We start from the raw sequence: 27,675 nt of genomic DNA, 5'->3' as shown, positions 1-27,675 counted from the left end.
TCAAAAACACTCAGTGTGCTCTGCACACCCAGCTGCTTTTCCTATTACTCTTCCTATCCCTGCTCCAGTCGTGAAGAAGGTGAATGGTTTCAGCTAACATCAGTGTGGCCAAGAAGAATAGCACCAGGTCAGGGAGGAGAAGGGTGCTTTATAGTTCCTTCTTGTGCAGGCTGTGTCTGCCTAATGGAAAGGGACCTATGCTAAATAAAAATCACCAAATAATTTTTTGCCACTTCAGTGTTCATGATAAGGAGCACTGACCACATGCATCTTCCCAACTTACCTTATCAAGTTGCTTATTCTGGGCAGAGATCTAGGCCTCCTGAAGCATAAAGATAACATGCAAAAACAACCTTAGGTATGACATCAGTTGACAAAGCGTATCAAGTTGGAAGGATTTTAGGGTTTTCTCCTTGAAAATATTTTTTTGCTAAACATATTCATTTGTATTCTCTGAGATAGTCTATAGACTGTGGAGATCAAAGCAAACTGGAAATCCAGCAGAGTTTTCAAGTACATTAAAGGTAGCGTGTTTTGAAGCCACATGCCTGAACATTTAAGCACCATGGAAGAAATGAAGTAGCAGGTGTAAACATGTAAATCATGTAAACATGATCGTTCTAATCTTCACACTTTCAACTTGTCAAAGACACAAAGTTTGGCAAAGACTAAAAATAGGGGATGCTGCATGCACACACATACACACAAGAGAGAGCACAAAACCCAAGGACACCAGACAGTTTGGATTTTCTCTTTCAGCCATATTTGGGATCTTGTAGGTCATTTACAACAATAAGGATGTGAATTTACCAGACTTAAATGGAACCTGGAAAATCTGGGCCTGGAGTGAGTGCTTTTTGGGAGATTTAAATACAGAAATGTAGTTCTCTGCTTGACATTTTTTTACCAAGGTAAAGAGTATAAAATGCCATCCACTACAGACTAGTGGCATTTTGTAAATGTCTGTGTATTTTGAACAGAGATAACAAGCCTTTAATGTTCTTTACTTAGCAATTGAGACATTGTGAAAATTTTTTCAGGTGTTTTCAGAGAGTGTAAGACAAAATAAGACTATTTTTCTTTATCTTACCCCTAAAGCAATGAGAACATAATAACAAGAGGTGTCCACCAGATCTACCCCCTTTCCAACTAACTTGGTGCATGCTTTCTGATCAGCTCTAGCTGCGAACACACAGCTTCCTCACCTGAGGTCCTGGCATGTAAACAAATAGCTGACCATTTCTGTCTCCTTCACATTTCTGCTGAGCTTCTCAGGAAATGCTTTACTTGCTGCAAGTTATCATTGTGTTGCCAAAGTCAGTGGTGTTGAGATACTTGTACCCTGGAATTTGAGATTGCCTGTATTGATTTCATTGGACTTTGGATCAGAATTTACTGATTTCAGATCTTCATTTTTTAATATTACTCTCCTTCAAATGCCTTGTTTTAGCTCACAGCAGCCTTGTCTACTATCACCACAGATTTTAATGAAGGCAAAGTTATTTATCAGTGGGAACTGGAGCTTTGGTAGCAACCTCCAATGAAAGCAAAAGGTAGTGGGGAGCAAATAAACTGATCCTGTATGCTATCAAAGAAGAAAACGTCCTGCCGATTCAAATTCTTGCACATTAAAAAAAGCTGTCAATGGCTCCTGAGCTCATTCTAATTTTGGATTAATGATCCATAAGGGACTCCTTTTACCACTCCTTTTACCTCCCACTTTTGGCAGGCAGGAATGCAACCGGGGAGATAAATGCTTTTGCATCTCTCTGAACTTTGTTTTGCTCCTCAGTAAAAGATTTCCACTTCTGGAATCCATTAAAATCTGCGTATCTCAGACAAAGACTCTTCTTCCCCCTCCCATGTTCTGTGTGAGATGCTTAATTGCTGCATCCTGGGGACATAACCAGTTGTGAGCTGGAAACAGAACATGAGCCAAGCCCTTCTCCTCTGGGTTACCTCCACTGATTTCCTTTGCTTGCGATGAATAAAACCTTTCATTTCAACAGCATCTGACTTATGTCAGAAGGTTCATGATTCAATTTAGAAACAATGGGATGGCAGAGATGGATGAAACTGTTTTAAAAGTGTCATTGCTAAATGAATAAGGATTAGCTTTAAACACAGGGGGAGAAAGCATGAGGAGGTACGGCTGCATGGCATTTTCTTAAGATAAAATGTAGCCTGGACTCTTCCCCCCTACTCGTCTTCATGACTTACATTTCCTTTAAGGAAAAGGTCATGCCTTCTCTCCAGCGCTGCTACAAGCCTTCCACAGGCAGGAAGCATATCCTGTGTCCTGTTTTCTCCAGAGGCCAGTAGCAGAGCAGATGGGAGTACAACTCCCACGTCGCTGCTTCCAGTGTGCTGTTTTTAAGTGACCTGAGTCCCAAACTGCTGCCTGAATCTCCCTCACTTTCAAGTGTGGTGCAGCCCAGCCCCAGGACCTTGCAGAGGCTGGCAGCTGCTGGAGGGGGAAATGCAAGCTACTCCCTTTAGAGGTCTGGATGCCTATTTTTGTCAGATATAAAATTGCAGCAGTCATTGGGGGGTGGGAGGGAGAACATGCGTCCTGTAATTAAAGATTGTGTCTGTGATTCATTCTGGAAGAGAGGCATGTATTTTCCTCATAGAATGAGGAAAATAAGCTTGGGAACTGGAACATCTAGCACATGCTATTTTCCACCACAGTGATTTCCTTCACAGCTCACACCTGAGAAGAGGCTCTCAAGCCCTAAAGTATCAAGCACGCCAGGTTGTGCGCTGCTGCCTGCAGCACACAGCAAGGTCCGGGACTTGTGGGTGGCTGAGGGAAGTCTGTCAAGGGGATACTGATAAATGTGAGTGTCCAGCTCAGCAATTGATTTTGTTTGCCACTATTCAGCACTTTAAAGTAGCAACTTGCTGTCCATGGTCATGAGCATCTATATCCCCTCTGTAGAACATAATCCTGGGTGAGGGGAGATGAAGCAAGAAATGCAAATTCAGTCCCTTGCCAAGTGCAAAGCCATGGCACACCAGCTGTGGCCACAGGCCATATCATCTCTCCAGATTCCCAGGACACATATGTCTGTTTTTCCCATTCCCCACCCTTGGTGGGATATATCCAATCCATCTTCTAGCTAATGGGATTTGGTACTAGTTTTTCCCATCCTTTGTTTCACTTCCATTGCACAATGAAGCGATGTTGCGGCGTTACCAGAGCTGCCTGTGTTTTTTCCTTGACCATCACCATCTGGCTGTTAGGTTACGCGAGTATGAAGAAAAAGAGATTTTCTTTCCCAGGGACACTGCCACCTCTTCTCATCTGCTACAGTATCCATGACAAGTGATTGCTAATGTACCTTTGATTCTGATGGTGCTGGGTGTTCTCGTCTATCCAGGACTTTAATGCTTTTTCAGCTGTGCCCATGAAGTGCTGTAGCGAGCATGGAGTTGATGGTCCATCATCCCTGTTAGAGCCAGTAGCAGATGCCTAATGGAGAGTTAAAGCACAGGTCAACCATCTAGGGATCTGAGGCATGGGAAATTCTTGAACCAGTCAGTATTTCAGCTTTTAAAGGGTTGCCTTGGGCTATGAAAGCTTTTGCATTTACCAGAGTTTCTCATACGAAATACTTTAACCTCCTGCTCACATCCAGCCTTACCGCTTGGCAGGACTGAGCCTTACCTCCCCCTCTTCCCTCTTCTTGAATGAGCTCTTTTAACTTGTAGTTGAAAGAATTCAGCTTTGGGAGCTCAGAATTACTGAAAGGCACAGCTTACTGAAGGGTACGACTCATGTCAGGGAGCAAGACACTCCTCTGCCTTGCTCCCCCAGGTAACCACAGCACCTCCAGCAGCCATGAAGAAATGCATGTGGCTATGACCTTATCTTTTTGTCCCCTCTCACAGCACTTGTGCATTAGGAGCTGGCCCCAGCAACTACAAAGGCTGTTGCCTGACTATCCATGCTGCTGTCATTCCTGACCCCTGTCTGGGAATGCAAATGGGATTGGGAAAGTCTTTGCCACTCCCTCTTTCCTCTTCACTCAGCTGAGCTCCTGTTTGTCAGACAAAAATGTTCAGTGGAAGGCTTCAAGGAGTATGAGCAGCCAGACTGCTGTTTGTATCCCTTCTTTATAAAGCATGTGTGTATCCTAGGGAACACTTCTTGCTGGCCATCTCCTAAAGGGAGTCCCAAGGGCAAAGAAGACAGAAAGACAAGCCTTAGAGCTTCTGCCCGCGTATTTAACTCTGGTGGGGCAGCAGGGGCACAGGGAAATGCTTCAATATCTCATGAAAATAGCTTAGTGAATACAGAAACACAGGCATTCAGGTCTTGTAGAAGAAGGAATTGAATTTGACAGAGAGGCCCTGTAAAATGTGGGCTGTTTTATCCACTTCTTTCACTTTTCTATTCCACCTAGGCAGGCGGAACCAAAAAATGCAAAAAGGATGTGGGCTTCACTCCTCTCTGACTGGTAACAGATACATACTTGTGTCCAAGCCTTGCCCTGACATGAAATACAGCACAGCTCCCCCTGAAATAAACTGCAGCTCACACATATCTCAGGGTGGAACTTGGCTCTTAAACAAAATTTAATGGGAGTCTGCTCTGGCTGAACTCTACTTATGACTTCATATTTTCCAGGGCTGAGCTAGTGTTGTTGGTTTGTTCTTTTTTTTTTTTTTTCTTCATTCTCTTCATACTCATAGGTGTTTCAGTGGGATAACTTGACCTCATAATACTGTTCCGAAGCAGACTTCTCTGGAGGCAATGGTAAATAGTTTGGGTATGTTAAGAAAGGGCTTTGGGAAATTTGCAGGCTCTCTCATGACTACTTGAGAAAGCAGATTTTTACAGCCTGTTAGACAGGATCAACTAGCAAATTAAATTGGGAATCTGGAAAACAGAGAGGATGGACAGAGGCTATGTATGATGACCTTGACGATGAATTCTTCATTTTATCATTTTTCTAATATGCCTAAAACAGATTTTTTAAAAGCTTCCACCATGGTCCAGCTGAGCAGTTGGAATGTGTGGGAGATCTCTTACCGGCTGGTGCCCCGCTTTGATGCCAGTGTAAACGGGATCGCAGTGACTGCTGCTGCTGCTGCTGTGCTGCAGAATGTGATTGCCTCTGATTCAGCTATGGAAGAGCAGCATCCATCCAGGCAGAGAGGGACGTACAGAGTAACAATTCTGCCCTAGGGTCCCTATTTTGACTGCTGAGAGAGGGCCCTTACTTCTTAATGCATTCCAATAAATTCTTACACAGTGAATACCAAGCCAAACTTTTTCCATGGCCTTCTAGAGCTGTTGTACTTCAAAGGAGTCATTTGGCTGTGAAAATCTGAAGTTTTCTGCTCTGTTCAGGCCAACCTAGCAAGGAAATCTCCAGCTTTATCCAGCTGCTTTTCTCCTTATGCTTCTCTTTTGGGTAACCTGCTTATTCTGAGTGCAGATTTATAATGTACTTCACCCACTCAAAAATGCATTCCTGCTTTTTGCCCTCACTGTCTGCACCTAACAAACCCCTTCCTGTTAACAGATCGACTGACAGTCAGACCACACGGTGACTTAGATCAATTTGCCAATAAGTAAGTAGCCCCCACCTCATTCCTTTTGGTGGGCTGGTGTTCTGCTGGATCAGCTTGAAAGGAAAAGGGTTAGGAACCAGAATACCCTTTTCTGCTGGAATATAGCAGCCAGTTCAAATCACAATGATTCACTCTCAGCTTTCCTGCATTTATATTTAATACATTTAGGAAAGGAGCAGCCCAAAGGCTTCACAGTAAGTCAAAAATATGTTTATCAGAGAAGCACCATAGCAAGCATTTGTTGCTATTGAAAAGTACTAGACCATATTTCTTTGCTTAATAGCACACATTAATCCTCCATTGAAATTACAAGGCTGTCCATGCTGAATCTGGCTTTAAAGGTTTAAAATATAGCCCAAACTATAAAAATGTAGAATTCTGACCAAAAAAGGAACTGAAAAAAAAAATCTCAGCAATATCTCTTTGTTTTGTTCTTTTCTTTTACAACCACTAAGGACATGGTCTACAAGCTTTGAAATGGTTGCAAAAAATGGCATTTTTAAAATTGGTTACCAAAATATTAATATTATCCAAGTACTCACTGGTATTTCTGGTTTCAGTCCAGTTGCTTAATGAAATGAGTCTTATGTGTTCCTGCTGTATATCTGTCTCCTTAATCATCTGTTCATCCATCTGTCACTTCCCATCAAGAACTTTTGGATTCACTGACCACTTTCAAACAGATTCGAAAGAGAAGCAGAAGTCTCAGAAATTATTATCATTCTCCAAGTTGTATGAAAGTCAACATTTGTTTACAGAGAGCCATTCAAGTGAGCAGTAACACAAAAAGGACTCCTTATTAGAAGACTGAACTAAATGGATTTATTTTCTAGTCAGGAATGTAATAGTATCGAACTTTAGTGTGATACAGTTGCTTGCATAAACAGAACTGCAATTTAACAGACAAAATCAGAGTTTAAGACACTATCTAAGCACCTGTGGAAGAGATCTAGCCCTTCTGACCAGTGCATGTTGAAAGCTCTTTAAAAAGGGCTCTGAGTACCCCATGGAAATGCTAAACCCTCAGCACAGTCTGTGGAAAGGGATGGTTGAGTAATGCTAACAGTAATGACTGAGATTTATTTTCCCTTATTATAGATCCCAGAAAGCTAGGCTTCTAATCTAAACTTATCTTCTACATTTGCTGCTTCGTTGATGGGAAGAGAAATTCCTACTCCATCCTCAAGTATTCATCACACCTCCATTGGAGCTGAATGGATCTCCTTGCAAGAAGGCGTGTCAGGAATAGAATAGAATAGAATAGAATAGAATAGAATAGAATAGAATAGAATAGAATAGAATAGAATAGAATAGAATAGAATAGAATAGAATAGAATAGAATAGAATAGAATAGTTCCTGTTGGAAGGGACCTACAATGTTCAGCTAGTCCAACTGCCAGCCTGTGTCCTCTCTGCAGCACCTGTGGAGACAGTTTTGATCACATAGACTCCTTTCCAATAGTCAAAAATCTCACCAGACTGGTTATTAGCTCTCCATTTACTTGATACTTACCCTTCAGGTTTCATTAGGAGAGAGGAACACTTATAATGAGTTGTTAATGAATCTCACAACAATATAAGTCCCACACTGAAAAACATTCTGTATATGGCTTCAATTAAGGTTTTTTTTCATGCTCAGCTCTGTTAATGTATTCAATATGCTATTTGTTAAATAATGCCAGACATCTGTCCAGAAATAATAGACAAGCAAGACTTCTTTCGTTTTCTTTTTTTTTCCTCTTTTAAACAATTATTGCACAATCTGTCTAGAATTTTGAAAATGAATGGTAGATGTTAAAGAAGTTTTGCTAGAATTGTTCCACACAATTCAGACAGCTTGGACTTATACATACACCTTTTTCAGATAAGAAAATGAGCTTTGTCTTTTTAAATGAAGCAGATATGCAAAAGAAATCTGAATATTCATTGCAGAATCCTTGGAAAATGAAAATTATTATTGCTCTGAGCTACTATTTGCCTTGCTAGCTTCCAAGGTGTTTCGGTATGTTATATTTTCTTTTTTTAATATGCTCAATATTTAAAGCAGTTGGAACATTGTTTCCACTACAGATATCTCCATTAATAATATTAACCTCATCAGTGCTCCAGGAAAGATCTCTGTGTCTCTAAAGAGCATATGCTAAACATCCTGACATTTCCACTTGCAGTGCTTAGTAGACAGTGCCTTAGGCAAGCACTGGTGTATGAGCTGGATGTAGCTGAATACAATTCATATCAAATAAGCTAAGGGATGGAGAACAGAGAGCTCATGTTCCCAAGAATTGTCACCTGTCACACTACTTTGTTACAAAATGTTGGTGATGGGAATGAGACAGAAAGGAAGAAACTTGCCCATGTTGGGAAAATGATTATGCTTTTCTAAGGATAGTAGCCTGGCACTACATTCTTTGAATTGTCAGGATAACATCTTTGTGCATAACTGCAGGCTTTTGACAAGTTCCAGGTGATTTCTAGATGATATCACCTCTAATTTGATCATATCAACTGTGATTTAGGTACAAGGTCAAGCTTTTTAATCTCAAACCAAGAAACAGACGTTTATCAACCTTAATAGAATAATGGCCATGTTTCTCCCCTTGCATGTCAGTGTTCATTATACAAGTTTTCTGCCAGCAACAGAACCAGTGAAATACTCTTGCTTTTGGATTTATGTCTCTGACTCCTAAATCCCACCTCAGCATACACTGGCTCCCTCCCCCAGCAGCTCCCCATGGGACAGGGAAGCACCTTCCTGCAGCTCCTCTGGATCTACTGCATGATGACTGGAAAGCACATGGTGACCAGAGAACTGGCTGCTGCTAAACAGAGCTTAAAAAAACAGAGTCCTCATTGCCCTTCCCTCACTGCTGGGCTACTCTAGTCCAGCTTTTTTCTCCAGCCTATAGCTTTCATGAAAATTGAGCCAAAGTGCTTATCTTTGTCCGCTCTTCCTTTAAAAACAGCTGGAGTTGAATAATGGAGTCAAAACTTCTAAAGGTTACAAGGACAGTCAGGCACACAGCAGGAACAGAGAGAATCAGTGCAAAAATTCTGCCAAATCTATTTGATGGAAATATTTCAAATACTAACATATAGTTCAGGCTGTCTTAGTTGAGGGGACTAATTTTAACTAGTGTTTGTCTTGAATACTGCTACACCCGTTAAAAGGGTATGTTTTAAATGGAAACTAAAACCTAATCTTAAGTTATTAAGGTCATAAATTCAAGCATAACAACATTAAGGAACACAGAGATCAACTTATCTTCTGATGACACAGTCAAAAAGCCTGGAAGTCAGGACTGAGACTGGTAGACCTGTTAGGTACAAATTAAAAGCACGTCTTGGTAAATAATTACAAGCAGTTTAGCAGTTAAATTGTCTTACTGCATCATATAACCATTTATGCAATTATCATGCCCTCCAAGACCTCTTGGCCTCTGACTTTACACTCAAAGGCTCTGGCTCAAATTTTTATGCTTATGTTTCTAACATACAAGGTTCAGGTCAGAGAGTTGTGCTTCTTTCACACACTTTCTGAAGAACTACAAGTGTCTGTTACAAGCTGTCATAGGGGCTTTCACTATATCCATAACCAACTCCTTTGATTACCTATGATCATTTGCAACATTTGCAATGCTTAATCAATTAAGCAAGCCAGTCACTCCTTTCCATTCAGCTTTGATCTCACTGAATGAGCAAATGGCTGTTTTGTTCCCATTTTGATTCAGTAAAAATGACTAGAGCTTGAAATTGTTGACTTTGGAGGAAAGTCAGGCAGAAATTATTTGGAAGATTCACTGCATATTTAGTGTTTCTTTCAAAACCTTCCTGAACAAAACGTCCTTGAAAACAGAATTCTGTTCTGGAGGAGGTGGGAGGAGGAGGGACACATGGAGGAAAACGTCCTGAACATGGACTGTACCTTGTGGATTGACTCATACCCTAATTGTCACTCCTTTAATGAAGCAATACCACTTTGATTTATCTTCCCCAGCAAGATGCTGTATATTTGGAGAGTGAGCCAAGTTTGATGATTGTGGAGGAAAAATGTAGATGGTGGCCTGGCTACATTAGCATATTTCCATGGAAAAGTGAGGAACTTTTTGCAAAGATACAAATATAAACATGAGGCAAACAAAACAGGTCACAACTTGCAACTTGCCACATGCAGCATTTTTTGAAAGATATTAGACCTTCTTCCAGGTCCACATACCTCATGCACCCTTTGTGTGATAAGAAAGCAGCTTTTGCTCTTCAGACAACAAGTAGCTTTTCCTCAGGAGCACAGCAAAAACTGGCCACATACATGAGCAGCAAGACCACCACTGGGTGGATGTTGGTGGCTTCCCACATCCTATCTCTAAAGACAAGATTTTGACAGCATTCTTCTGTGAGTTTCATTGCCCACTTGCCAAGGAGCTCCATCTTATCATTAAGGGATATCAAAGGATTATTTTTTGGCAAAGTGACTGTCAGTGTATCTTTCCATCTCAGACGGAAAGTGCAAGACTCAAGTGCAATTCAAAAGAGAAAGAGGGACTGTTTGAGGGAAGCCATTACTTCCTCAAACATTGGAAAACATATTTTCTCTTATTTACTTTATAACATTATATAATGGTAAAAAATATTTTGCTGACACTGCATACCAGAATCAAATGGAAATTGCTAAAATAATGTGGCAAACCTAATCTAATTAAACTAATTTGATAATGTCATTTTATCCTCACTGTATTACAAAGTGTGAAAAGTCTTGAAGAAACCTTTATTCTAATTGAACAAGACTGGATTTTGCGTTCTCAGAATTAATGACATATTAATTGCTAGCTACGATAGCAAGAGGACTGGGCCCAATGCATTTAAATTTTGTACATGTTTTTAATCTGCATGATTTACCTTACATTTGGAGCACGGTCTATTTACTTACCCAAAAGATCATGTGGTTGTTGTTGTATGTCACCATTGTTATCCTTATAACAATTTAGTATATAAATGGAAGCCAAATTATTCTGTCTCTTGTCCAGATTGACAGATGAGAAACTGTTCCTTAATTTTGAAAGAACAGCCTTGATGTGTTTCATTATCCAATGGGAGCTGGTGATGGCTTTTTCAGCAGAATGTGTCAAATTGATGGGTTCAAGCTGATGACCCTTTGGGATAAGAGATGCCAGCTCTGGCAGGGCACTGCACACTTACTGGCAAATATTAAAATAGGTAATGACATGGGGTTTTTTTAATCCAGAAAGACCTCCGTGTGATGCATCTGATATCATAACACAGACCAGAGAACAGCTTTAGCAATTAACATATTTTTAACATGAAGTTTTCAGAAGTTGGTTCAGCTCATTTGTACACATACAGCTGCACTGAACCAGTTCTAACTATAGCTTGTAAATTAAATCAGTATGCTAAGGTTAATAGATTAATGATTTTCTCATGAATGCGATGTGTTGGCAAGGCACAAACATTAAACCAAAGGGCAAGGAGGACATACCACAGTTGCATAAACAATGGAGATGTTAAGACTTCGTTGGTTCTTCCACAGTAAATGTGTGGTAAGGAAAGTCTTGCATCAGTGATGACAACAGGGACCCACTAAGACCAGCTATTACAGTTGAGAGGAATGATGACTGCAGAAGTGCATACAAAGAACAAAAAGAGCCCCTGGGAAAGGAACAGTTATAATAAATACATTTCAATATGCCTAATATTAACAAATTTAAAATTGCAAAAATTATAATAAAGGTTTTTAAAAATTACAAAAGCTTGCTGGTGGACTCTGTGTTCCTCAATACTTTCAGAAGTTTATAATGTTTTACTGAAACAAATTAAATACCTTACTATCATCTTCAGTGCAAGCAATTAAATCAGTGATGAGTGTTTCTGAAACTCCACCTAAATTGTTTACATAAAAAGGCAGCCTTCCTTTAAAATTACAGGTTTTTAAAAATAGGGCAAAATATGTATGATATGTTGTGTTAGGTCAATTGATACAACACAAAAAAATAGACAATAATTTATTGAACTGAGTAAACTACATTTCATTAGTCTCCAGTTATACTTAAAAATCTCTTTCAAATGTATGAATGTATGAAAGAACAATCAATAAAGAGGCAATATCCTTCTCTGAAATACATTCATATCTGGCCTGAATCATAAACTGGATGTTATTCATTTTTATCATCTTCCTTGTTTACTGAAAATCCACAGATAGACAGTACTAATATTTAAGACAAAATCATTAAACATTTAATGGTTGAATTCTAAAGACACATTTCAGCCTACAGACTGCTTGCTGCAACAACACAGTTAATACTTGGGGTGGTTCTGCAAAGCACATCCATGAATATACAGAGGTAAGACTGGGTTGTTCCACAAAGTCCCACTAGCAGTAGTGTTTTTCATAAGCTGATTAAAGATGAAATCTTACAGTGTGTTTCCTAGTCTGCATGCCTAGAAAGCCTTAAGAAGAAAACGACTGCCCTAAGGAGCTCAGCTCATCATTCACAGGGATTGGATGAATTTCAAGCACTTCTTATGCAATGAACAGGCACATCAAGAGAGAAAATGGGTTGCCCAAGAAAGTGCTTAGAGACCTACTTGAGTGTAATTTAGCAGACAAAGCTTCATCTGAGATTGTACCACAAGCAGGCAGCAGTGGAACATCATGATAAGGAATGGCTTAGGTTGCTTGAGAATCAAAAGCACAAGCTTGTGGGTAGGTAAATCCTGAAAGGCAGGAGCAGTTCTGCCTGACTGGTGTTGAGTGGCTTTGAAAATTGTGTTGCAAAAGCTGCTTATCATACACAGATATCTGTTTACTTACTCAGCTTGACTTAACCACTCCAGAAGAGCAGTATCACCCACAGCTGCAAGGAAATGGTGACAACATGAGCTGTAATCTCAGACTTTGCTTTCTATATTCAATACTGCTTAGCAGTAAGTACGTGTCCAGTTTAGTTGGAGCTTTATCTTGGTAGATGAGAGAGACACTAAGAAGTTCAGGCTACAGTCTATCAGTCTATGCCCCTTGTGGGCAGCAGAGATATGGTAGTTTGCACCAGTAGTTTAGATCTATCCTAAATGATGATTCCCATGCATTCATATCAATGTGCCAACTGGGGATCCCTCTGCAGGTAAAGCTTTCCTTTCATGCCTTTTCCATGTGTAAATCCATTACAAGCAAACATGTCACAAGCAAACTGCAAAGCCATTAAGGGTGCAAGCACCGGATTTTTTTCTGGAAGCTTCTTTGGCAGGAAAAAAAAAAAAAAAGCCTGAAAAATTAGAAAGCTTGAATCTCTATGCAAATTTATCCCATGCATCACTGACAGAAGCCACAGGAGCACTTTAAGGTGCTGTTTTCTGCAAGTAGCAGGATCTAAAATCTGTTCTTTCGGTGCTAGATGGGAGGAAGTATTTTGGGAATGAATATGCCCCTTCCTATCATCATGTAAGTCGAATAGCTTGTCAGTTTGTCTGTCCTAACATGATGACGCTTTTAAAGTAGCTCACTGATAAGTCTTGCATCTTTATCAGGATTCTCAGAATACTTTGGTTTTTCCTTAAAGACCTGCTTCCTGGTGTCTCAAAATCATGCCAAAACCTCAGTTTTCATCTACACTGTGCATTTTCTCTTTGGTATTGTAGAGAAGGGCTGGAAAGTAAGACTTGAATAAATCTGATGCATGAAAAAAGGGCAAGTAGAAAAGTTTTAAATTATTTTAAAGCCAGTGTCATACTTTTTGCATAGTAAGTGACTTATGGCTTTTAGTGGTTCAGATTTGTAAAGAACAAAAGAAACTATTACAACTACCAGGAGAAGTGCATAGCAAAACAAGGAGAGTGCTGAATCTCAGACATACATTTTCACTGCTGCACCTGCCTCCTTCAAACAAATACTCCTCAACCAAAACAGAATGGGATCAGTTTAAACTAGAAAAAAAAAAAAAAAGTCAAGATTTATTGGAAAATCACACATGGAGGAAGGAGGTGGTTTAAAAATTTACTGACACATTTAGCAGGAAATACTCACCATTGGCTACATTAACATATAAGGTAGTACTGGCTTTTCACCTTTGAAGTGCAAAGCCAGAGATCTGCTTGCAGTAGTTAAGTCAGCAATATTACTGGGGCTTTCAGAGGCTGCTGCCTTCTCAGGATGCTTTGATTGATGAGAATGAGACAGGTAGCAATTGTCATTCTATTGCAAAATTCCTTATCTGTGAGTTTATGGGCAGAACTTGATTTTGATGAATTTCAGGTCATGGCACAAAGGCATTTCTTTACCTTCATTCTAGCTTTTAGAAACGCGCTTTCCAAAATCAGGCAATTTGATTTGTATGTTCTATTCTTGATTTAGCCAATTCATTCTGATGGCCAGAGATTTTATGAAAAACAACTTTTCCCACAATCTTTTGATTTCTGTTTGTCATGGTAACCAATGGCAATAAATAACAACACTGTCTAAACACTTTCAGGACTAGGTTGTAACTATGGACGAGGGCCAGTATAACAGTGAGAGGAAGTTTTGCAAGGAGAATTTAGCAGCAGATAACACAAAAGATGTCCTTGAAACAAAGGAAAATAACCAAAACAGGTGCAAAGGCAGTTACTGAAACACAGACTTCGGAGTGCTCTGCACATGAAGAGCAGAATAAAGAAGGTGCAAGAAGGCCAAAGCCTTCAGCCATGGCTCAGCTAAAAATTCCTCCAGTATGTTGGATATCTTTTCTGCCTCAGAAAGTGAAGATTCAGTCCTACAGTAATGCATTTCTAACAGACAGTGAGTAGAGTAACCTGAAGTTAAAGACAACATGCTGAGATTCCTGGCCAAACATGGGTTTGCATCTGGGCAGTGGCTGTTGTCTTGCCCCTCTATGGGAAGATGACATCATTTCATAAGCATGTGCCTTGCATTTTCCTCAGTCGTGTTTCGTGAAGGGTGATACAGCTTGAATCTTGAATGACATTGAAACCTTCCCCCCACTGCCTAGCAATATTGTGATATTGCCATGAGTCACACACCTATTTTTGGACAAAATGAAATTTCAAGGACTGTGAGAGAGGCATTGAGGGTCCCCCTCTGCCCTCCATCATCCCTGATCCTAAACTGATCAGAAGAGGTGACCCTGGAAACTTCTGGCCTTTGGTAGTAGCTGCAATGCCCTGACACTCCGGATGATGCTGCAAAAGCCAACAAGTGCCGTCTAGGAGGACAGCAAGCACTTCCCCTGATCAAAAGTCAATACATGAAGAAGTCAGACTTGTGGTTGCAGTAAAATGGGGAACTGGGTGAAGCCACATCATGGTGTTAGCTGGTTGCTGAATGGTACAGCATCCTTAGCTTAACAGATCCATGCCAACTACAAGATAGCTCAAGATGAGTCCAACATTATTCTGACAACTTAGAAAGTACAGTATGGAAATGAAAACTTCTGCAAACCAATGATACTGTAATCCATTATCAAAAAGCACTTTGGTGGCAAGTACTAGAGATAAGGTACCTGCTTGTTATCTTAATCTGAGAGGCACATGGGAATGACAGGAAAGAGCAGAGAGTTACTCGCATACCTTTTTGTAATTAAAGGAATAATGATTTGATCTGGAATTAATGTTTGGAAGCAAGCTGTGTGGCTAGGGAAGCACTTTAGAATTCACACCTTCAAGTATTTGATTGCTATAGAGAAGCCTGCTTTATTGGCATACAGCATATATTTGGTGTATAAAGAAATACAGAACAGTTTGACCTTGAAGCAATTAATTTCTTCTGAGGCACACGGGTTTTGAATGGACGTAGACGTAATTAGAGTTTTTAAATTACACAAGGCGAGCTCAAACTTTCCAGCAGTGTATACGTGGCAGAAAACGTGGGAAGGATCTCTGGGGGAAAGGACTGCTACTTTCCGGAAAGTTTGGAAAGAGAAGTATCCTTTGAATCTCAGCTCTCCTCAGTTTGTTGCGATTTGATATGAGAGACTGGACATAAGTAGGGAGAATACTGCTGATAGTGTCTTATCCTTGCATCATCTATCACAGGTTTAACGAAAGAAGAGCCAGATATCACCCCTAGTGCCACCGTTGACTATATAGGATTTGAAATTAGCATTTTTACCTTTTCCAGATAACTTTTCTGTCCACTGTATTTACCAAACAGAAATTTAAAAAGACCTCACATAAAACTATTTGCCTTGTCAGAAACCAAAGTTGTTTAGAATTGTTTAAATAGTACAATAATAAACAAAGAAAGGAGTATCATCCTGTCATAAACCTAGCATGGAGAAACTGCGGGAGTTCACCTTCTCAGACATTCACATAATTCAGGACTAAGTGGGCTGATACCAATGACATGAAATAAGGAGCAGAAAACAAGATCAGAATTGTATCATGATGAACTACAGAGAAGCTAGTGAAGAAATACTTGTCTATATGAATTTACTTTCACTGAAGGTCTATAATAACATAAAAAAGAGAGAAAAATCCTCACTGTTTTCGGGACTTTTTTTTCCCTCCCCCCTTTAAATATTTTGGCTATTCATTAGTTGTTTTGGATACTTTTAGTAAGTGCTATAAGTAAGATCAAAATGTAATTCAAATTCTAACTGCTCTTTCAGCAGCTTACAACTTTTCAGAATAATTTCTTCTTAAAAGGACATGGTCTGGTACTTCTTTTTTTGGATGTAAATTGCAAAGTTACCTTTTTTAGAAATTATTATCCAGTAAAGAACATAATTTGATTTATCAGCACTGAATTCAGACTTGCTCTAAATGGGTACTGTGTTTTATACCACACACTTAACAGGCTTGCCTTGATTCCAAACGTAGGTTTAAAAGAAAATAAATGCTAAGATCAAAACCAGGATATTGCAGAAAAACAAATACTAATTGGAATCAATACAGCCAGATTAATTCGCATCAAATCTAGATCCAGACCATCCTCTGAAGGGCCATAAATGGGAAAATAAATAGGCACCAACATTTTTTCCCCAAAACTACCTTTCTGAGAGTAATCACAGTATCTGAATGCTTTTAATTTAGTCATTCACTGGAGGATGTAACAGGTATGTGCTCATAATAAACAGTAGGTGTTTCCCTGAGGGCCATGATAGTTTGCATAATGTGCTAGCTATTTATTTTCCAGTGTTATGGTGACAGAAAACTGTAACAGTACAGTTAATTCAAATTTCATAAATGTCTTTTATTAATGAGGTCTCTTTTAAGTTCTGAGTTTCAGAGGTTAAAAAATACAGCACCACCAGTACAGTCACTGCTGTTACGTATGATCCAATTCCTTTTTCCTTAATTACTTTTTGTGTGTTCTAATCTATTTATAGATGGAGACATTGAGAGCCCCACAGCTGAAGCAGATGTGGCTGTTATTGGAGGTAAGTAGCAGACTATACTAAGCAGCATCATTAGAATTAAAACAGCAGGTTGGTTCATTTCTGCATTTTGCAAAACCCCTACTTTGCTGACAAGACAACAAGAGCGGCACAATTAGAGTTAATTAGGCCAGTGGGAGATCTGCTCCCAGAGGGGCTATTGGCAAGATAATGAGATGAGATGATGAGCATAAACCATGTAGTGAGCAGTACCACCCCCATCCAGTCCTCATTTTAGGACAAAATACTTAAGAGTCCAGTAGTGAAGTCAGCCTCTGATATTCTTCATTATTCACTGGGCCAAGATTGTCAGTTGGTACAAAACTGGTACAGCACCTTTGATTTGAGCCATGCTGGTTCATACCAGCTGACCCTTTATTTTTACAGAATATGCCACGGTGCATTTCCTGGTGTTCCATTAAAGCTCTCTCATGCATTTAAACTAAACACAGTTGTCAGAATAAATAATCAAAGCTATGTTCATGGAGAGAACCTGTCTTTTTATTTTTATTTTTATTGTGTTTGTTCATTTCCATGCTAACACACTAATTTCAGGCATTCACTAGGGGGTATACCAATCATTAGTGCAAATTGGTGAGGTTCTGCTATATTTCCCTCAGGTCCCATCTCCCGTAACTTTAATTTCAGCTTTCTGTGAACAAGTAGCGGGTAAATTGATTTGCACTTAGTCCCTTAGGCTTATTAATATTGTGCTACCTCCAAAGCCTATTAAAGCCTCTTGTGTCAAGGGATACTAGTGAGGTCCTAAAAACTGATGAACCCCTCACCACAGCTATGATATTATAGTAAACCTAAAGTTCTCTGTATAAGCAATTTCATTTCTGCTAGCAGTAACTTCACTTTCCAGAACTAGGCACCATCAAAACTGCAGGAAAACAAGGCATGCATATTTTGTAAGACAGAGTTATCATTTTTATTTATTCTGCTATTGTTCATTCCCCTGTTTTCATGCCAATAGGATATCCCCACTCAGTTTACTGATGCTGATAAATATAAAGATTTGGAGATATTCACTCCTGTCACATGCTTTGAACAGGGAGGACAGAAGAGAGATACTGTCTTCATACCCCTATGCTCTCTGCAGAACAGTAGGCATTTCCAGAGAGCATTTCCAAATGTAGGAATTCAGTTCTAGAAGAAGAATCAATGCTCCACCCTCACCATCCACTGATGGTGCAGGAAGCCCAAGAGGAGCAATGCAGATGGAGCTTCCTGAACTGTAGATGCCTACAATGAGTCAGATGAATTCCTGCCTACTGCATCCTCACAGCAGCTCCATACTCCACATATGGGATTTTGCTAGGAATGTCCGATTCTAGTGCCCTTTATTGAGTATTTCTTTAATGTTTGGTTTACTGCTGGAGTCATTTAAATATACAATCAGCTCCATATCATGTACAGAATCACAGCTAAAGAGTTTATAAGCACATCCCAGCTGTATCAAAAAAAGCATTAAAAAATAAACGTTGCACAAGTTGAATAAGCTTCAAAATACTTCATTTATTTTTCTGGATTCTTACATGAACAATTTTTTCTGGAAGGAGGGAGATAGAGCTTGTATTTTTTTTTAACAATGACTGGTCAGAGGTCCCTGTATTTTATGGACTTCTACTTTTCACAGTAGAAGGGGAAAAAAAAGGGAAGGGTTCTGAGGAGCAAGGACACATGGTGTTCTGTACACAATCACCCCATAAATTTTAATTTACTTTCCTTCTTTAGGACTACTTCCATTCACAACTTAGTCCTATGCACATTTGAGTTACCTATGAAAATTTTTCTCCAGTCAACACATTGCTAGTAAATTAGCCTTAGTCTGGGAGACAGGAAAGACCTGCCCAGAATCCCTTTTTCCTCCCAGGTGTCATTTCCATATTCATTACAATCAGACTTCCTTAATTAGAGCACAGCACGAAATGGCAGCTTGCAAGTACAGAGCAGTAGTGCAGGCACATGGCTTCTGCTCTTTGTTGATTGTCTCCTAAGAACTATTCAGTGCCCCATACTCCCAAAATCAGCTACACTCACGATGACAGGATCGGATTGTCTGCAGACTCCCCTGGCTATATGATACCAGAAGGATGAAAGAAACCTATTAGGCTTCCTTTATGTTCTCTTATTTCTCCTCATTTTGTAATGAACTTTTAGCTCGAATGACTTCAACCAAATCAAGCCAAGATAGTAAGACTTTGACCTGCATTCCTGCAGTACCTATATTGCATCTTGGTTTTTAAAGCATCAGACTCTGTTCTGACCCTGGTTGCTGCAACAAGCGAACATCTTATGAGACATAGACTTTTCCCTGTCACGTAATTCAAGTTGTGATGCCTGGCTGTGAGATACTGCGGGTATCTTATTACTGACAACACATTCAACTGGTCTCTTTCCTCTAGGTGTGATTGCTGCAGTGGTATTTGTCCTCATTTGCCTGCTGGTGGTGATGATCCGGTACATGTACAGGCATAAGGGCACTTACCACACCAATGAGGCAAAAGGAACTGAGTTTGCTGAAAGTGCAGATGCCGCTTTGAAAAATGACCCTGCTCTCCAGGAAGCAGTGGATGAGAGCAAAAAGGAATATTTCATCTGAGAGTCGAGGATTTCCACGGAGACTTCCCCAAGGGAATCAAACAGAAATGCTGTATCAACAGAAGTGATAAGAAATGGATAATATGAGGGTGCAGGCAAACATCCTAATTGAAAAGTATATCTTTACTTTTTTTGTCACTGGGTTGTTTGTTTCACTCTGCTGGTGAAGAACTAAATGCCAGATACTTGCCTGTCAATTTTATTAGCAACACAGCTGGTCACAGTTGAAATCAATATCAGATAAGAAGAAACAAAATCTCAGTATGAGTGATACACCAAAACCAGATAAAGATAGCAAATGTCAAGCCTTGACATTTGACGAAATCAGCAGATGCCAATGGAAAACATCCTCTTAGAGTTAATGATGCATCTTATGCTGATATGATACAGAACTACCTGAAATTGAATTTCAAATGGTCACAGAATAAACATGAAACTAGATAAAGCTGATGTAGCTGGAACAAAAACAGCTTTGTAACCCAAATATGCTCCCTTCCCCTTAAATGTGCAATTTTGCTGGCACAGGGGTTGGTTTTGTTTGTTTGGTGATTTAAATTGGGATTTTTTAAAGTTTTTTTTAATTTCAAATTATATATATAAAAGTTAAAGGCAGTTCAAATAAATAAAACTGTTGGAAAACAAGAAAAAACATAAGAATGAAGGATTTATTTCTAACTTACTCTGCATGGTAGCTTGAGAATTGCAAAAAGTTGGAATGTACTATGTAGTATATAGTAGTCAGTAGACTTACAAATATGATTCCAATTAGTTTGTAGGTTCCCTGCATGCATGCATAAATAGATAGATATTAAAAGATAAAGCATCTTGGTTTGAGCAGGCCGTCTGAAACAGTGGAGCTCAGCTAGGTTTTTTCATGTCAGATGTTTTTGCCTGAGTATTTATTTATTTATTTTGCATTGGAAAATTCTCCTCAATGCCCACCAGCAGTATTTGGGATTTTTTCAGGGACAGTAATTCAGTTCTGGTGCAGATGCCACTAAATCTTTTACAAACTCAACCATAAGACTACCACTACAAAGAAGCTTTTTCATCTGCATCTCACTGGCTTGTATTGATGTCTCCCTCTGCATGGCCATTGTATATCCTTTGTATTGTGCTAGATAAGAGAACTACACCAACCATCAATGCTTTATTATAAATAAATAAATAGATTAGTCATGGTGGATCACAGGAAAATATCTTATTCCTCACCTAAGAATCACCAGTGATGAGTTTCTTTACTTCAGTAAGTTGACTTCCTAATTGAAGCCCTCAATTAGCTCTGGAAATAGGATAATTGTTCTATGCACCTGCTCATCCCCAGCTGCGATGGTGCCCTGGATTACTGAAAACAGAAGGGGAGAAATACACGATAACAAATAAGACACTGATAAGCTCTGCTCAACTCAGTATGTTTTTTCCTGCATTTTGATCTATATATGTGTGTACCTATATATAAAGTCATCTACAGCTATGCTTTCAAGACATTGTTGCTGATCACTTGTGTTCACTTCTTGGCACCAAAGCGTGGAAAACTCCTGGACTCCAGTATTCACTATTGACATTGGCCACAAAAATGCTTGAAGACAGACCTGAACAAGAAAAGACTCTGAGGACCCAAGTGGAGGAATGGCTTTTTTTTGTCATTTCAAGCACAATCTCAGTCTTTTCTTGGTACATGAAGATGGTCTCTGAATTGTTCTTAGAATCTAAATAGCTTTAATTTTGAATCTTAAATCCCTGCATGTTTTCATTTTAAACAAATATCAAAATCATGCCAAATTTACAAAATGCTTAAGATGTTTTTCATAACACACCGTTGCACAACTATGTTGTATTCTATGGCTAGTGCAGTATAAATTGCACAAAACCCAGCACTGGTTTTTATACAGCTGACTGTTTCCTTCTAAGATACATTGTTATTTTAATCTTTTTACTGCTTTTGAAAAAGGAATCTCATCTTATTTTTCTAGGACAAATGTTGGAGAAGTTCACTAATCTTAGCTGTAAGACTGAGTGCTAGCAGGACCTATAGAGGACTACCAGCCTTTTGTCCCCTTCATATGACTTTAGAGAAAGGTATGAGGCACATGGGGAATAAGTTCCTATCTCCCTACCCAGTCAAGAAATTTGGTTTTATGCAACTTGAGTTTGTGGATTATAATTAGACAACTGTGTCATACTTGATACACAGGAGGACCTCAATTAGTGTCTCTTTTGGGGGACAGGGTGTGTTTGTGATTTTTTTCAGTTATGAGGTGGACTGAGAAAGACTAACTGTCCCTGTTGGAACTACAGAGGACAAATTTTCTGGTGGTACAACATGAGTTTGGTGGAGCTCCACCAGTTCTTACCAGTTGAGTCAATATCAGACTTTGTGTCATTGCTTCGCCTAAATCTGAACTGAATGGAGCTCCTGGTCTTTGACTATATCCCTTCTTAGTAGCTGAATCAGATCTCTTTATCCCATTTTCCCTGTTAATCTAGGCTGACAGTCCAAGCATACAGCAACAGCTTCTCTATCGGTAATGAGCCACTTTGAATATTTGCAGAGAGGTGACTCTGGCAAAAGCAACAGTTTCAGTGAGTTTATTTTTTCATAGTATCTTTTTGGGTTCCAGGGCTTTGTGTATTTAGAAATGACTCAAGCACACTGAGCAGTGAGAAGAGATGGTTTGTGGAGATCTGTTTATTTGCTTTTTTCAGGACAAATTTTGCTTTGTAATTAAGAAAGCTCATGACATCTAATGACTGGCAGACTCTAATGGCCTGATTCTGCTATTTTTTTACACATACAATAACACTACTGTCTTGAGTCATTCAATTTAGTTGTAGAAAGAGTATGTTACAAACTTCATATAACTTTTAGGAGTAATTAGCAAAACGTCTTTCTGCAAGCAACATGCTGTGCTAAAACAGACATTATGTACAACGCTGAGACATTTCAGTTGGTCGCCATAGCTTTTCATCACTGATGATTAAATTATTTTTACAATTTGCTTCCTGAATTGGAGAACTAAGGAAACAGCTTCTTTTCCCCCCTGTACTTCTATCCCAGGGGCCTCCACAGCTCTGGGCTGTTGTCCTGCAGCTCGCTGGTGCCCCATGTCCCCAGCCATGACTGCCATTCTTGCTTGTAGTCCCCCAGGCTCCCATCTGGATTCCTACTGCCTTCCCTGTGGCAAAGGATTGGCCATTTACTTATGTATTTCTTTCTTTATTTTTATCATGAAGATATGCTGTTCCTCTCTGCCAGCCAAGAACCAATTTTCACAAAGATTCCACCTTTAGACTTCCAATCCTGTGTCAAATTTGATAACACCTGACCTGCAATTAATTTATAGAACGATCACATATGCCATGTTTTCACAGAAAACAAGTCTAAACATAGTAATGCAATCTCTCTAGTTAGTTAGATTTAGTGCTGTCTCTAGTGTTCACTAAACAGGTGAGCAAACTGACAATTCCTTAAGCAACTCAGTTTCATCCTGATGACTTAATGCCCTGTGAAAACTCGTTGAATCCCCCTTTGCACAGAAAACCACATGCCCATGTTTAGAAACATAAGTCCCTTTCAATGGTGTATAGGAAAGCTGTGTATCAAAATTAGTAATATTTGCTGGAGTTGGAAGAGAGAGGATAAATATTATCTTGTAGCAACACAAGACAGTTTTTAAGGATATACAGAAATAACAAGAATTAAAGATTATGTTGATGAGCTTTAAGAGTGGGTCTACAGAGCTTTTAAATTCTCTCCCTTAAAAAAAAAAAAACATGTTTGCAAAAGGAAACTAATCTTCTTTTAAGCCATTTCTTCCTGTCAAGCTTTGAAAACAGCTGTCTCAGATTCAATATTCTACCATTCTTCCTTAACATCTGGAACTCAATTTCTTCTAATTTTTGGAGGATGCATATACAGTCCTTCCCTGCACAAAAATGACTGCTTGCCAGTGCCAGCCTCTGTAGCAACTCAGCAGAATAATTCTGTCCAAAAGGTCTATCTGGCCACCCACTACCAGATCTGGTACACATTTTTTATTTTTATTCTGGGGCTCAGCCTCTATCATTCCGGATTTTTTTGAGGTCCAATGTGCCATTGCACATCAATGCAGTCCAGAAGAGTATTTAAACAGCCACTAGTCAAGATAACCAGATATGTACATATATATTTTTAGAACAGGACCAAATCAGTTTGGAGAGCTATTAAAAATAGTAACAGAGGATCCCTCAGAACGTCAACATCAATTTTTCTCTTAAATCAAATCTAGGGATCATTGGGAGAACACCAGGACAGGAAAATAAGAAAGACTGTTCCCTTTCAGTAAGGAATGCAGACAAGGTGCTGAAACATTTATAACTGCAGGATAAGTAGGATGGCACCACTAGCTACAGCCTGCAAGGATTCCTCACAGAATACAGGAAACACTGAGATAAGATCTAAATAAGCAAAAAGATACAGAGGGGGAGAAGGTAATTAGATGCTAATAGAGATGGAGAGCAGTTATTCATCAAATAAAATACATATTGCCATTTGGAGAAATCAAAGTGTGTTTGCTGAAGGTAACTGCTGACAACAATTTTCTTTGAATTATAGGAGCTGTTAGAACTCCTTGCGTATGCCAGTCCAATCAAAAAATGCAGGAAAATACACACCAAAACCGTGCTCAAGTTAAATGTATTAAGAGCTGTTATTGCATTTTAGAAAATCTCTCAATTCTTCACATAAGAATGCTTTATGTGTTTAGAAAATTAAGAAGCTTCGCAGCAGCAGTTCATATGAGACAGAAGACTAAAGAACCCCTGAATAAGCAATGAACACATCTGATATCTGGAAATTCAGGGAGTTAGCAAAAGAAGCTAACAATATCAAAGAAAAACATATATGGTGAGTAAAAAATTCAACCATATTACAAAGAATGAAATGTTTGTATTAGCAGAGGTCCTCCTCTATTTCAAGAAAGTAATATTGCTGGTGACTCAGAATAAAGAATCCTTATTCTACATGACTGTTCTCTGTGTGATGGGATAAAATCCCACTGAATTCAGTAGGACAAGACTGTCGTTGACTATATTTATTCTTTCTGCAAAAAATTGTATTCCCACCCCTGTCAGAAAGAAACACACTAAATTAAAGTAGAAGTCTTTATAAGGCTTGATTTTTCAGCATAACCTTGTGTCTTCACATAATTTTTCTGTTCTTTCAAACTGTATGTATGTTGGATTGTATCTGATATGTTGTATTAAAGTCTATTTGAATTGCAGCATTGCTATGAGAACACAGAGCACTCAAAGCTTACTGATGATTGTATGTTAAAGCTGACCATAATGTTTGTATTTACCAAAGCTATTAATACACTGCTGGTGTAAATCTACTATATTTTGAATTGGTTTTAAAAAAAAAAAATCTAAAATGAGAAGAAACAAATAACTTTGTAATTAAAGTTGTCATTTTCAGCATTTAAAAAAAACTGTTCTCAAATTTTTGCTTTCTTTTAAAATACCATGAACTCTGAGAATTTCCAATTATGGTGTTTTCATAAGGATATAGATCAAAAGGAATAGTAAGCTAGAATTTTTCATAATAGAGAATGCAAACCCTAAGAGATATACTGCTGGGTTTTGCATTAAAAAAGTAAGAGAAGATTTTCATATATATAAGGAGAAGTCAAAGTTCAAATAAGAAATCAAACAATAATTCTCTCTGAAGGAACATTACCCTGTGGGTGCCAATGGACCTGTACAATTATGTAATGCATGGTATTCTCAAAAATTCTAGGCAGTCTTGTAAACATCTAATGGGTATTTACCAAAGGATGGCCTGGCTTCCACCCAACTGCTACCAAATGTGAATGCTTCTGCTTTGTTCTTCATGCTTTCCCCACAATTTCTCTCTTATCTTAATATATCCCTAGTTAAAGAGTAGAGGCCATGCCAAGTATACTATGAATTGTAATCTTGCCTCTGACACTTCTTTTTTCAAAGATCATTGCTGTCAGTGGTGAAAACAAACAAACAAATAAAGTAGGTCTTTCAGTGATATGTTATTGCATCAAACTGATGCCTCAAAATGGTGAAAACCCGGAGGGTACCAGAAGGACAGTGGATCATCTAAATTTTAATGTCCATAATTGGAGAAGCTGCGTTAAGAACAGCTCTTCCAGTGGGCCTTTCATGTGCCACAGGACTTTAATGCATAAGACTGTTAGGAGGCCAGCAATAACCAGATGGTTTGCTAGCAATGTTCTTGCTGGGATGACAAGCAGACTGCTGAAGGTGGGGCTCTGGATACTCCACTATTAGCCAGTATATTGTGGAAAGTTGACCTGGACTTCATACCACATTTGACAATGGAATTCGGTGTTATTGGAGGTACTTCAGCAGCCCAAAGCTGTGATGGCTTGTACTGCTACCAGTGGTGCTGCATGGCATGTAATTCCATGGAAACTGGCCATAGGCTGTTTGCCAAGAAATCAGGAAAGTCTGGTGGGACCAAATTCATCCTTTAGGGATGACCTGTAGTTGACAAGCTTGCATTAGAAACAAAGAGGAAAAAAGTAAAAAATACAAAAAAAGGGAAGTACATGAAAATAAGACTTTCACCAATATGTACCATCACATAGCAACATCTTACACATATATGTGATTTGCTTCACACCTCTTGTATCATTGGTGATAGACCTAAAGCCTCAGTATAGAATATTTTGTCCACACTGAGAAAGAAAATAATCTTGACCTTGCAGTGATGAAGATTTCTATTAACATTTTTGTTATCATTCTACTATTATTAATATTTCTAATTCAGCTAAAAAAAAAAAAAAAAAAGTACCAGGAAGACCTGAGCAGTCACTCAGTTTCCAGTATCTTGGAAAGAAAGTATTTAATCTCCCAAAGGTGTTGCTAGCAGATTCACTGGAAAGCCCTTCTCAATGTGACATATGGATATGCTGATAAAATGCAACTCACCACCACATTCTTGGTTACTGGGAACAATCATCTTTATTCATTCTAACACATAATAGAGTGATCAATAGCATTTCAATAAAGCCCACTATAAGTCATATTAAACTCAAATAAGGTTTTATATTGTATTTCAATTAAATTACACTTTTGCCATTCTTCGCTGTCAATTTCTGCTTTCCTCTCCATTCATAAATTTATGTTTCATGAATGCATGTGTGACCCCCAGGGCTCTCCATACCTTTTCTAATATTCCTGTAATGGTATGCATAAATACAACCTCGTGCTCAGAAATTCTTCTACAGAGATGAAATATCTCCATTCCCTTCTGTTCAGCAGCAGCACAACTTACCCACCAGAAGCGGAAGAATCAGAGAGATTATTACATCTCTCAGTGTTCTGGTAAAGGGGTAAAGACCGTTGTTCCATGAAGGAAGCTCAAGACTCTCTTAGTCTTTCTTCTTGCATGACATGAACGATGCTTCTGACACCAGGACGTAAGAAAGCAGAATGAAAAATGAAAGGCACAGCACAGAATCAGGAGCAAGCTGATTCCCCTGAACAGCAGGGAGCTGAACACTTGCCAAGAGTTAAACTACAAGAATTAGTTATAGGCATTTCTGCCCAGCACCCAAAGAACTATTTTTCTTAGTCTTTGCATTCAATGCCTTTCCCTTCTTTCACCCCCAAAAAAAGCTGGCAGCTGTGTCTGAGTTTAACCAGATCTCTCATCTCTGCAGCTACACTGACTGCAATGAAAAATGAATTACAGGCCCAAGAAGAAGAGCAAATAGATCAGGGTCAGATTACTTTAAACCTTATCTGATTTACCAAGCCAACTTACTTACTATCCCACTTGAAGGTATAAGTTACATAGATTTTGAAAGCCTGCCCATTTTTGTTTTTTTTTGTCCCAGCCCGCCAGTCCAGTTTTTGTCCTCTCCTGCTGCAGGATCAGGAAATTTCTTGTTAGGTTCTGGTTGACTTTTTCATAGATCCAGTCTTCAGGGGAGGGAGAGGATTGCTGTTGGTTTGATTGTGGTTTTGTTTATTTCTGTACAAAAAACCTTATAATTTTATAAAACAGTCATCAAACCCCCATTTCAGTAAGAAGTTTATGGCATAGTCATGAATGAAGGTCACATTCCCA

At 39.0% G+C, this 27,675-nt stretch overlaps 1 protein-coding gene across 1 annotated transcript in view; it reads left to right on the top strand.

Annotated features, from left to right (window-relative positions):
* GYPC (glycophorin C (Gerbich blood group)) overlaps positions 1-25,087 on the top strand; it is a 34,114-nt gene extending 9,027 nt beyond the window's left edge. The window contains exons 3-4 of the mRNA XM_082057260.1: positions 16,914-16,964; positions 19,373-25,087. Of these exons, the coding sequence (XP_081913386.1) occupies positions 16,914-16,964; positions 19,373-19,569 (248 nt within the window). The 3' untranslated portion in view covers positions 19,570-25,087. The remainder of the gene's footprint in view (positions 1-16,913; positions 16,965-19,372) is intronic.
* Positions 25,088-27,675: the final 2,588 nt, after the last annotated feature.

The sequence above is a fragment of the Streptopelia decaocto genome (genome assembly GCF_964273445.1).
Source record: "Streptopelia decaocto genome assembly, chromosome: 6".
Taxonomy (NCBI): Eukaryota; Metazoa; Chordata; class Aves; order Columbiformes; family Columbidae; genus Streptopelia; species Streptopelia decaocto.
The sequence above is the reverse complement of the archived record's forward strand: the minus strand, read 5'-3'. Positions and strand labels throughout refer to the sequence as shown.